A 12,640-nucleotide genomic window follows, 5' to 3' on the forward strand; every position below is an offset into this window, starting at 1 on the left:
GAAGACTATTATTTATCAAAATATTAGTTAAATGCCTAAACATCGTCAAATTATAATTGATGATGATGATGATACTACTACTACTACTACTGCAACTGCTACTACTACAACTACTACTACTACTACAACTACTACTACTACTACTTAGTATTACTACTACTACTACTACTACTACTACTACTTCTATAAGTACTGCTACAACTAATACATCTACTACAGAAGTACAACAAATAATAGTTCTACAGCTCCAGTTGCTGCTGCTGATACAAGTGATGGGCTTGATGATGAATTTGACAACGGTTTAAGTACTCAGTAAATATTGAAGAATAAACACAGAAAATTAAATTTAATGATTTCAAGAAACCGTAATTGAAAGCAATTTTTTTAAATTTAAACATCCGGTTACCAACACAAAGTTGCAACTTAATTGTATAATACTATTGTTGACAAAATTGATGACTCACATTTGACACAGTGTGTTTAGAAAATCGTTTATATATATTGGATAAAAAAGTGAAAAATGATTTACAGAGTTACGTTGTTATTTTGTAATGTTCATTATTTTCATCGTCGCTTTCATGCGTTGGTTACGAAAACAGTATAAGAAAGCAATATACATTGTACTCTCTAAGATAACGTGGTTTTATGTGGATTATATCGCTGATATCACGTCTTACCAAAGACACATATTTATGTGCTCTTTAACATGATACGGATCGAGTCTCTTTAAGGCTATTGCTTTCAATTGAATAAATATATATTTCAACTACACTATCAATTTGTATACCATGAAAATAATGGTTTCAGACTACCCGAAGCCCATGAGTGATCCGAACCTCGTTCTGATGTCAGACGAACTTCCATTATCACGTAACCTCGCGCGGGCTCTCGCGTTACCTGACGACGTTGCAGAAGACATCATCAACTCGAAACACCTCCTCATAGACGAGATAAGAGTTATGAAGGTTTGATCATTTGCAAAAAAAAAGTGTACATAATTGTGATATTTTGTTAATATCTGTGAAGAATATGATCGCTTACCTCAAATTTTGAGTGCTGAAAATGCGATTGGTCAGAAACTGAATGTGCGTGCAGATCTAAAAAGAAATATTATTATTTGTGTGGATATTTTGTAACTGGATGCAATCATCAAATTAACAAAAAACGTGTGGAGAGTCAGACTAAATAAGACTGAATAAGACTGCATGCGACGAATATGGGTAAAAAACGAATGTGTTACTAACAAGACGGGAGTATACAGAATAAGACTGATGTATACTAAGAGTAGTGTGTGTGTGAAGAAAATACTGGAGTGTGAAGAATAAAAAAGAACGCATTCAGTATTGCGTGCGAATATAACGCACGTCCCGTGTGTTTTAGATGCTCACGTGTTTCCGGGACCGCCAGGCGAGGAGTATCGAAGCCCTAGAGGCGCTACTGGAGGCTCTGCTGTCCCTCCGCTGTGAGAGCATGTACAAGTACGCGATCATGTGCGCAAAGGCATGGTAAGTCATGGGCATGGAATGTTGTGTGTTTACGTATTTTATTTTACTTTATTGATTTACCGGATGACGACGACGAAAACACCACGATGACTGTGATGATGAGGATGAGGAGGTGAAAGAAAATGATGATGCTGAGGAGGAAGAAAGTGATGATGATTATAATGATGATGATGATGATGATGATGATGATGATGATGATGATGATGATGATGATGATGATGATGATGATGATGATGCTAATGATTATGATGATGATGATGATGATGATGACGACGATGACGAAGAAAAAGACCACGGTAATGAAGATGATGATCATGATGATGAAAATGATGATGATGGAAACATGTGTTGGTAAATTTTATCTGATACATTTTTAATAAAAAAAACACACACTAAAACACTACTTCAGTATGTATTCTAATCGTTGTAGGGTAAAGCGCACAGCGACGCGAAAGGACGACCCTTTCCGATCCCAGGTGGACACACTTATGCAGAAGTGTTAGCCTGGGTGAGAGACCAGTAGGTCTAGGATAGAGAAAATGTAGGTTATAGAGCACATAACTGTTCTAGGTCAGACACTAGTAAATAGCAAACTATGATTAAACTGACATAGGCCGTTTCTGAATTAATAGAAGTTTGTGTTTCTTAGCTTTTTAAGAATTTAACAACCCTTCGCAAATTACTGATCAGTCAGAGTATTCGAACTCGCGAATATATTCTGTGTTTCGACGTTTACTTCAAATGACATAAAATATTGTGCGGCGATTACGCTCTTATACGAAAAATGGCGTATTTGGTGTACTCGTTTCTGGAGGCTCGTAACGAGGTTCGCGGACCCTATATTTGCATTTCATGTTTACGGTTTGGTTGTTGTGATTTTCTTTTAAATTGCGGTCACATGCATATATGAAGACAATGTGGTTTAAGACCCTGTTGTGAATATAAAAGTAGTTATCTAAACCTCGGATTTGACTGTGTTGCGAAATAAAAGCTATTGTATGTGCGTGACTGAAACTTGGCGACTTCTGGATTGCGGAACCAGCGTGTAACAATTAGATATCTGCTCTCATTGTGTGTTATTAAAGCGGATTTAATTGATATTTTTCTGTTAAATTTATTAACGTAAACAATTGGTCATTTTGTAGTAGTTATGTATCCATGCGTGGTGTGATATGCCGAACTTTTTTATGAATGTTTGTGAAGTTTGTTCTAACACATTAAGCACAGTTGTGTTTTATTTTGACAAGGTTACTAGTTAACAAGGTATTTATTTTTAATTTGTGCTTTTATGAGAATGTTTATTATTATTTGTTAAATGTCGGTTTAGAGGATTGTATTATTTTGTAATGTATTGTAATTTATTTTTCATTCATTCTCACTAGATGGTGACACTACTAAATGTACTATCCGTGATTATCGCCCGGTATTGATGCGTTTGTGTAACGCCAATATCTAAATAAAAACGAAAACCGACATCATGAATTATTAAAAGTTGTTGTTGTAAATATCGGAAAGTGAAAAGACAAATATGGTTCCAAATACTCAAAGCATGAAATAACAAATGAAGGGCCGATAAGAAATATAGTTTGTACCCAATACGTTTTCATGTAAATAAGTCAGGAGGCGTTTGTTCGGGTGGGGGATTTCAAGTGCATCACCCTGGGCTTTTAACAATAATTTGCGTGTAGTGTATGCCTTATTTCATTATACAAATGGCGTTAAGCCCAGAAGCATCGAGTAAGTTGCGTTTTGTTCAAATGCCACTGAATTTCTTTTCATCCGTGCGTATCCATTTGCCAGAAAGCTTTTCGTTTCGGTCTGAACCGGGCAATGTCAGCTATGAGTATTTCGGGTACGCGATCAGCTCCTATCCTTTCCTATTGTCGTTTCCTTGCTCAACGGTAAGCGCATTGTGCGAAGCACAGGAAGTGGTTCTTTCACACGACGCTACGCCGATATGAACTTTCTGTCGGCCCGTTTCTTCCGCCTCATAAGAATGTGGTGGGTCGCATTTATTGGCGTGTAAGGCGGAGCTCTCCGAAAATATATCGTTCCCGTGATCGTCTATGAAATGCGGGCGGCCATCGAGACCGTAATTAGTTACACCTGAAACAGTATACTTTTTGTTTGTCCTTGTTCGCGGTACTACGATAAACTGAAATGCACAAATTATTGAGTTTGTGGGAAAAGATACCAACTGTTATTAGTTTTACCCTCATCCGACACGAAGAAGAAGGGAACATTTGAGCCTTGTTCTGAGAAAACTGGGCTTTATGCATGTGCGTTAAGTGTCATCCAAGATTAGCCTGTGCACTCCGCACAGGCTAATCAGGGACGACACTTTCCGCCTAAACTTTGTTTCTTTGAAACTAAAAATTCCATAAAAGCGGAAAGTGTCGTCCCTGATTAGCCTATGCGGACTGCAGAGGTTAATCTGGGACGACACTTTACGCACATGCATTAAGCCCAGTTTTCTCAGAACGCAACTCATTTGATTCACCATGGACGTCAGTCTGTGCGTTTTGGCATAATAGTCGCACGCGTTACTCATACAAGTTTCAAAGCGACACAATTCAAACTTGCATGAAATTAACATGCGTTATGTTTATTGTCCAACACAAAAATGGCTTAAGGTAGCGCACCTCTAATGGGCACATATCCAAACATAATCTAATTAATTATTTTCTTAATCAGCATCATTTCACTGAACTACATGCAAATTTGTAGGTAGGCTTTCCATGCTTTTTAAAAAAATATACCGATTTTTTCAAAACCACCCCCACGCTCGGCTTTTGTCCAGTTTATTTTCACCCCTGGGGTATATAAAAGTTCCATAATTCATTCAAATTTCCAAATATGGGCATGCAGTTGGTGTGTACAGATGCTGTAAGGGTGTTTAAAGTTTAAACAAGATGAAATAAGTATTCTTTTACAGACATTTATTTTTTACAAATTTTTATCTATGGAAGAGCGCCATGAAATGTAAGTGATTTCAGCCAAGTAAAAATTGGGTCGGTTAAAAACAAAGTGTAATAAAATTCAAAATAGTATCATTTAAGTCATATTTTAAACTTAGTTTTTATAGAAACACTATATACAGCAAAAATACCAAGAACTAGACAGATTTACCGTTTACTTTTTGAAATAAAAATAAAAATGCAACATGCATGGTTCGTATTTTCAACAATAAATCACCCAATTTCGCCATAAAGCTGTTTTAATTTTAATAATTGAAGAATGTGCATAAAAATTGCAACATATTTAACAATAAATATAGCTTATATGCCATATTAAATCAAATTACGTAAGAAAATAAATAAAACGCGTCGCAAAAAAGTATACGTCGTCGGCAGGATTCGAACCTGCGCGTGAATATCCCAAAAGATTTCTAGTCTATCGCCTTAACCACTAGGCTACGGCACCTAATAGTAGGCTCTTCAACCTTCGAAGAAATCGCGGGAAATCATTAGAGGTGCGCTACCTTAAAATATGCGCATTCTTAAATGTAGAGTTTCTTATACATCTTTGCTGTTTCCTACGTGCGGCATCAATAGGTATGCGATGCTGTCGGGGGAGGTATGATTTATTTATGGCTTAAGTGTTTGACTGCTTCTATATAAAATATACTTTAGACGAAAAAGTGTTATTTGATATATTTCAATCGATCACACTAACTTTGAATGAGTACGAAAAACATACCAATACAGGTGTGATGATCAATCCAACAATGCGACCCATAAAAATGCGAGTCAGCTGGTTGTCGCGCTGGTGGCAATGGCACTGACGTAGCTTGCTGCGTGCGCCGATGCAGTTTACACCGTCTGATGGTAATCAGTAGGCATATGATACCCAGGAGTTCGAACCACACCCGATGTAGACGCCGAGCCGGGCGTGCTACAGACGTAATATTCGGGCTCGTTGCAGCGGACAATAGTCGGTGACGTTTGGGCATTAGGCGCCACTCTCCAAACATGAAAAGATTGATACACGAGAAATCACATTACAGAGTGTGAATGTGGTATACATTAGACTGGGTCAAGCGCCTCGAACATTCTACAATATTCTATATAATATATGGAACCAATTTATATCAAACTTATACTAATGCATATTGAAAGACTGTAAGATTCTATTATGAAACATGTTGCCATAGTGCACTACGACTTAAAAGGGTGTCAGTTTCAAAAAGAGGGATTAAAACAATTACTTTGGCAATAAATTAGTTATCATAGATAAAAAAAAGCGTCTGGAAAATGAAATAATCGTGATTTTATTTACATTTTACTGTACACTTGCGTCAATACTGTGTATTATAAGAGAACATGATATTTCTACATCCAATTTCTCGAACGTCACGTTAGTAGACAACATATTTATGGACGGTTTTTACTTCAATAACTTTTTCAACCCGACGTCTACGATCTAGAAACAAAACAAGCAGGGAAGAACAAACACCGTAGAGCCGAAAGGGCGTATTCATTTAAAATAAATATAAATGCAAAGTGGCTTACCAGGTGAAAATATCCGCTACTCCTTCAAAATTAACACAAAAACGACGCCATCTTGGAAGTAAGTCCCAAGTAACCTCACTTAAACCCGGTAAGCTCCCGAATACGCACGCCCCCTGTATATGCTAATATGTTTTATTTACCGATGAGTTGTAAGTACTTTGATTGCAAAACTCTCAGCAACAGATCAGAATTTTCAAAGAGGATTGCGAGAATATGTACGATACCTAACATTACCGTAAAGTGTTTAATTGATTACCACTTTTATCAAATACGTTATAAGTTATTGGCTAAATCTATTGACTGGTGATTGTTGTTTTGAATAAACTATGACGCTGACACATATTTGTTTGTATACGTAAGTATGATAGCTTAGGTATCGGAAATAATCAGCAGTTTACTATGTGTGCATTAAGTTCTACTCTCATAAATATGACGATAAAAGTCTCTCTTGTGCATAGCATCAAGCCCAACCTATAAGTGTTCAAATAAAATAAAATAGCGATCATTAGAGTATAGAATATTAAAAAAATATTGTTCAGCATGAAGAAATAATAAACTGTGATTGTTCATTTTTTATTATCGCACACACTAAATAAAATAGTATAGGAAGAGATCAAGGGGATCAACTCGTATACGCTGTTCAAAGTTTTGTATGTGTTTCTTCCCTTGCACCTGCTATTGTCCTATTTTCAAGTCGAGTATGGGAAAACCCGAGCTCGGACGGGAAGGCGGGCGGCAGGAAATATTTGTCTGGGGCATATGTTGGTCCAGCGAGGATGCGTTTTACAATTACATGTGATACGTGATTCGCATGATGATAGGAAATGTCGCGCATTAGAACCAGGTCCCTTGATCCAAGCTCAAGGTCACAGTGAACGGCAAACGGTCCGATCCAGCTTTTTGTATTAATATTTGATCTGCATGATATTTAAAACGAAAAAAGCAGGTCACTATTTTAAAGGTACCGATTATAATTCACGGAAAACGGTCAACATTTTTGGAGAATAGCTTTGCCCAGTATTGCTGGATTTTCAAATAACGTAGAAAAGGCAATCAGAAGGAAGAGATGGATTGTCACGCTCAAAAACCAGGTAACAAGGTATAAGGTCAAAATTACAAATCAATGTCAAAGTTCCAAACATAGTCACAAGCAAATGAACGATAATGAAATAACTTTGATTGTTACAATCATACTGAGTTGCGCCCATATTAACCAAGTAACCAGGTCGATGTAAAAGTTTTCAATATAAGTCGATGGCCATGGTCACAATACAAGTCGATGATCAAAATCATAATAAAATTCGATGGTCAAGGTCACAATAAAAGTCGATGGTCAAGGTCACAATAAATGTCGATTGTCAAGGTTACAATATAAGCCGAATGTCAATGTCTCAATATAAAGTACCAGGTAAAATAAGAGAAATCCATGGAGAATTCATCCAATATTTACATGCTTTTTACTGACAGCGTACAAACATCAAGATGATCTCCGATCAAAGATTTGGTAAATACATCATCGCTTTTTTTACTTAAAAGCAAAACCTGTCAAAGAACAAGAAAGCAAGACTGAACTATTGCAGCTCATGAATTTGTCAATCTATAGTTCAACGTCAAATGTGTGCATATTCAAAATACTTCAATATTAGACACAAGAGTTCACAATCAATTATTAAACATCCTAAATTCAATGAGCATAAAAACTGAGGCGCGAACGATTATTTCAGCGCATTTAATTACAATAACGGACCTTGACAGACACGTTAATGCGTATCATAGCATATTTGTTATTGAGACGCTTCTATAATTTTGAAGTGTACCCTTGGGTGAATGTTGTCTTTAAGGATGTGTCTATTGATTGTTTGATGGTAGAAATACAGCTTTCTTTGCTGCCAGTGGCAATAAAACACCTGCAATGATTAAAATGACATGTGGTGTAAAATTCAAGATGATCTCCGGAAAATTATTTGGCAAATAAAGCATAATTTTTTAACTTAATGTCAATCCTCTATAAAAAAAGAACAAGCAAAACAAGACCAAACAATTGCAACTCAGGCATTCATCAAACTAGGATTCAATGTAAAACAATCTACCGGTATTATTGAAAATACTTCTTAAATTACAAATGTAGACACTAAAGTTCACGCTCAAAATTATGTATCCTATTAACAGAAAAAACCGGTTGCAATATATTTATTTTTAAGCGCATTTCAATATAACAACGGATTTTTGATCACATGTTTATAAAATGCGTATCATAGCATAATTCATATTGAAGCGCGTTGATAACTATAATAGTTTACCTGTAGGTCTGTGTAATGGTTGAAGATAAAACTAAATCTGTTTCTTGTTTTATGGTAGCAATACCTCTGTCGTCGCGGACGTTGGTATACCATACTGAGTTGTACATCGAACACATATTACTTGACACGAAAAGTTTAGTATGACAGAAACTACTCGTGATGGGGACTTCAACTCTAAGCAGGTAAGCATTTTATTAAATTGTTTGTATATGAATAGTTTAGACGTTTTATGAGTATTATCACTGTGGTGATGAATATAAACTTATACAGTAAAAGTTGTAACAAAACACGGACACTAATTTAAATTGCGTTGATGTTGAATATGGTGAAAATTTAATAAATCCATCTTATACGCGGGAATGAAGGCGTAGCTGTCACAATTTAAATATTACCTAATAACCATGCGTATTTATCAACCTCAAACCCAGAAAATATGCTTGTAAACCATCAAACATTCAAAATTAATGTACTTATCATATCGCTATAGGTGCATCATTTTTATGAGCTTTCTTGCGGTTGGTGCGTGCAAGACGATGCCGGTAGTGCAAACAACTTCCGGTCCGGTTCAGGGATCGATCCACTCGTATAACGGATCTGACGTCCACCAGTTTATTGGCATACCGTACGCTGCGCCACCGGTACGCGAATTGCGCTTTAAGAAACCGGTTCCTCCAACAGCTTGGAACGTAACATTTGCGGCGGACAGGTTTCCGCCGTCATGTATGCAGTACTTGTTTGAGAACGACAGGTAGCTAATTCCGAAAGAAAGTCAGAATATTTCCGAAGACTGTCTGTACATGAATATTTATGTACCTAGAGCGACATCATCGGCTGAACCGAAGGCTGTTATGATTTGGATACACGGAGGAGGTTTTAACGCAGGGCAAGGGTCCATTTTTGATGCCTCGTACAATGCACTGACAGGTGACGTCATAGTTGTTACGTTCAATTACAGGCTGGGCTTATTTGTATTTCTCACAGAGGATACTAATGCACGGGATTATTATGGAATATGGGACAAGGTCGCGGCGATCAAATGGGTCAGCGAAAACATCGCGAATTTCGGCGGCGAAAATTCCAAAGTGTGCATATTCGGAGAGTCCGCTGGTGGCCACAGTGTAGGATTACATACGATTATACAAGAGAATAAGGGGCGGATACATCGAGCGATTTCGGAAAGCGGTGCCCGTTACAGTCCGCGGATGGTCGCCGAGCAGTCGCAGACCGTGGCTCGCCGGGCATCGGAAATGTTAAACTGCTCGACGAGAAGCACGAAGGATATAGTCGAATGTCTTCGGACGGTTCCCGCCGGCGAATTGCTTAAGGTTCAGGGTGCCGCCAGTGCGCTCAGCAATCAATTCGGCGAGACATTTGTAAACCACATGGGTTCAGTGGTCGACGGTGATTTAATAACGGATCATCCTGTCGAGATTCTAGAAAATCGCAGCTCCGAAGGTTTCAAGTTTTTCCAAACGCTGGACATCCTCGCTGGAACCAATATCGCGGAGGGCGGTCTTATGTACTGGCCTCTTATGAAATAACAGCATCAATACCACTACAACATTTCCGGAGGTGTTCCGGAAGCCGTGATGTGCTATGTGGTGGCAACGGCTGTAGCGGAGGAATATGCGGTGAGCCACCGTGGTCTCATAAAAGACGCCGTATGTAAACAGTACACGGTGCGCGATGGTTCCCTAGCGGAACAAGGTCGAAGCACGGTAAATGTTTATGCCGGATCTTCAGTTTTTCATACCAACGGTTCAAACGCTAGACGCGCATTCCACGCCGGAGAAAGTCGGCCGAAGCTTTCAATACATTTTCACCCATCAGCCCTCATTCACATGGATCCGGGAGCGGCCGCCTTGGCTGTTAGGGGCAAACCACGCCGGGGAACTTCCGTTCGTGTTTGGTTTGGACGCCATGTATCCACCGACGCATGAGAAACCGAGAGCGGAACGAAAATTATCCGAACGTGTTATGACGTACTGGACCAACTTTGCCAAAACCGGGTAAAGAAATCAATTTACTGAACATTATTTATCATAGATTATTTTCATTTAAGGGATCAATATAATTGTATTTTGAGGTCCGGGATAGACCTACTAAATTAAAAGATAACTTAGAACGTAGTTTTGAATGGCTCTGGCGTGGAAAAAACGCATTTTAGTCGAATTTTTAGTTTTCAAACGAACATTTTAAATTATGAAATACTACAAAAACGTAGTTTTGTCAACTTATTAGTTTACTATAAATTATATGTTACATCATGCAGTATTTTTTTTATTGAAGGACGCCGAACGGCGACCCAAGCCTTCCAATATGGCCAGATTACGAGCCGACAACCAGGGCCTTCATGAACCTTAGTCTAGATCTCGGCTCAGGGGCACGCTTGTATAGCGACAGGGTCCACTTCTGGACGAGGGTTATTCCGGACATAACCAGTACGGTTATTGAAGGACAGACTGATTCCGCCTGCACCATTGCACAGGGCCTGTTCTTCCCGATTTGTGTAGCGTTTGCAACTGGTAATGTAAAGTGGCTGTAACCCATTTATGCATCGAGGACTCTCCCATAATTCTAAATTGGATCAATTTATTTCCAAAATTAGGGATGGCTACTATATTTATTTCTATATTTAGAATAAATCTTACAAAAAATCCTTTAAGCAAACAGCGCAGACCCTGATGAGACGCCGCATGATGCGGCGTCTCATCTGGGTCTACGCTGTTTGACAATGCTTTTTTCTAGACGCTAGGCATACATGGGTTAAAGTAACCAACTAAAAAATCAAAGAATATTTCGCAAATAGAATTAACCCATACAAAAAACGTGTTCCTTCTAGCAATAGCCAATGTTTCAACGCTAGATGTGGTATGGGAACAGAGTTAACGATATACAAAAAGCTCGTTTTTATTTTTTTTTTGTGGTGCAATATATTCATTTTTTCACGAAGCTATATCTATTCATACGACACGCGACCATAAACTTGGTACATGAACACGTATTGAATAGTGTACCAACAAACAAACAAGAGGGCCTGAAAGGCCCAAAGTCGCTCACCTGAGATAACAAGATATTATTGGGACAAATCTTCTGACCAAGTTTCATAAAGATCGGAAAATAAATGTGGCCTCTAGAGTGTTAACAAGGTTTTACTATAGCCATGTAAGGAAAAATGCCCCGCCCGCTAGCAGCCATGTGTTTCAACCAACCGGCATCATTTTTTAAATCGTCCAAGATATTATCGGGATTAATCTTCTGACCAAGTTTAATGAAGATCGGAAAGTAAATGTGGCCTCTAGAGTGTTAACAAGAATTTACTATAGCCATATAAAGAAAAATGCCCCGCCCCTTGGAAGCCATGTTTTTCAAGCAAACAATTATTTTCAAACTCATCCAAGATATCATTCAGACCAATCTTCTGACCAAATTTCATGAAGATCGGACAATAAATGTGGCCTCAAGAGTGTTAACAAGGTTTTACTATAGCCATATATAGCCATATACGGAAAAATGCCCCGCCCCTGGCAGCCATGTTTTTAAAGCAACCAAAACCATTTTCTAACTCATCCAAGATATCATTGGGACAAATCTTCTGACCAAGTTTCATTACGATCGGAAAATAAATGTGACCTCTAGAGTGTTAACAAGGTTTTACTATATCCATATAAGGAAAAATGTCCCGCCCCTGTGTTGGCCATTTTTTCAACAAACCGGCATCGGTTTTGAACTTGTCCAAGATATTATTGGGATGAATCTTCAGACCGAGTTTCAAGAAGATCCGAATATAAATTCGGCCTCTGGAATGTTAACAAGATTTTGCTATAGCCATATACAGATAGCCATATAAGGAAAAATGCCCCGCCCCTTGGCAGCCATGTTTTTCAAGCAATGTTTACCATTTTCAAACTCATCCAAGATATAATTGGGATAAATCTTCTGACCAAGTTTCATAAAGATCGGAAAATAAATGTGTCCTCTAGAGTGTTAACAATGTTTTACTATAGCCATATAAGGAAAAATGCCCCGCTCCCTGGTTGCCATGCTTTTTAACCAAACGGCATCATTTTCGTACTTATCCAAGATATTATTGGGATGAATCTTCTGACCAAGTTTCATAAAGATTGGACAATAAATGTGGCCTCTAGAGTGTTAACAGGATTTAACTATAGCCATATATAGCCATATAAGGAAAAATGCCCCGCCCCTTGGCAGCCATGATTTACAAGCAAACGTAACCATTTTCGAACTCATCCAAGATATCAGTGGGACAAATCTTCTGACCAAGTTTCATGAAGACCGAAAAATAAATGTGGCCTCTAGA

The 12,640-nt window shown here is 38.2% G+C and overlaps 4 protein-coding genes across 4 annotated transcripts in view; all 4 read left to right on the forward strand.

Annotated features, from left to right (window-relative positions):
- LOC127880911 (serine/threonine-protein kinase Nek4-like) overlaps positions 1-2,980 on the forward strand; it is a 38,604-nt gene extending 35,624 nt beyond the window's left edge. The window contains exons 9-11 of the mRNA XM_052428409.1: positions 808-965; positions 1,381-1,505; positions 1,936-2,980. Coding sequence (XP_052284369.1) covers positions 808-965; positions 1,381-1,505; positions 1,936-2,008 — 356 coding nt within the window. The 3' untranslated portion in view covers positions 2,009-2,980. The remainder of the gene's footprint in view (positions 1-807; positions 966-1,380; positions 1,506-1,935) is intronic.
- LOC127880912 (serine/threonine-protein kinase Nek4-like) overlaps positions 1-12,640 on the forward strand; it is a 65,386-nt gene that overhangs the window by 17,203 nt on the left and 35,543 nt on the right. The window lies entirely within an intron of this gene.
- Positions 8,410-9,237, forward strand: LOC127880939 (acetylcholinesterase-like). The gene is made up of 2 exons (XM_052428457.1): positions 8,410-8,498; positions 8,804-9,237. The coding sequence occupies exons 1-2, from the start codon at positions 8,476-8,478 to the stop codon at positions 9,066-9,068; spliced, it is 288 nt and encodes a 95-aa protein (XP_052284417.1). The 5' UTR covers positions 8,410-8,475; the 3' UTR covers positions 9,069-9,237.
- LOC127880933 (carboxylesterase 5A-like) lies at positions 10,030-10,880 on the forward strand. The gene is made up of 2 exons (XM_052428452.1): positions 10,030-10,325; positions 10,606-10,880. Exons 1-2 carry the CDS (start codon positions 10,039-10,041, stop codon positions 10,859-10,861), a joined length of 543 nt encoding a protein of 180 aa, XP_052284412.1. The 5' UTR covers positions 10,030-10,038; the 3' UTR covers positions 10,862-10,880.

This window comes from Dreissena polymorpha, chromosome 5, assembly GCF_020536995.1.
Source record: "Dreissena polymorpha isolate Duluth1 chromosome 5, UMN_Dpol_1.0, whole genome shotgun sequence".
NCBI lineage: Eukaryota > Metazoa > Mollusca > Bivalvia > Myida > Dreissenidae > Dreissena > Dreissena polymorpha.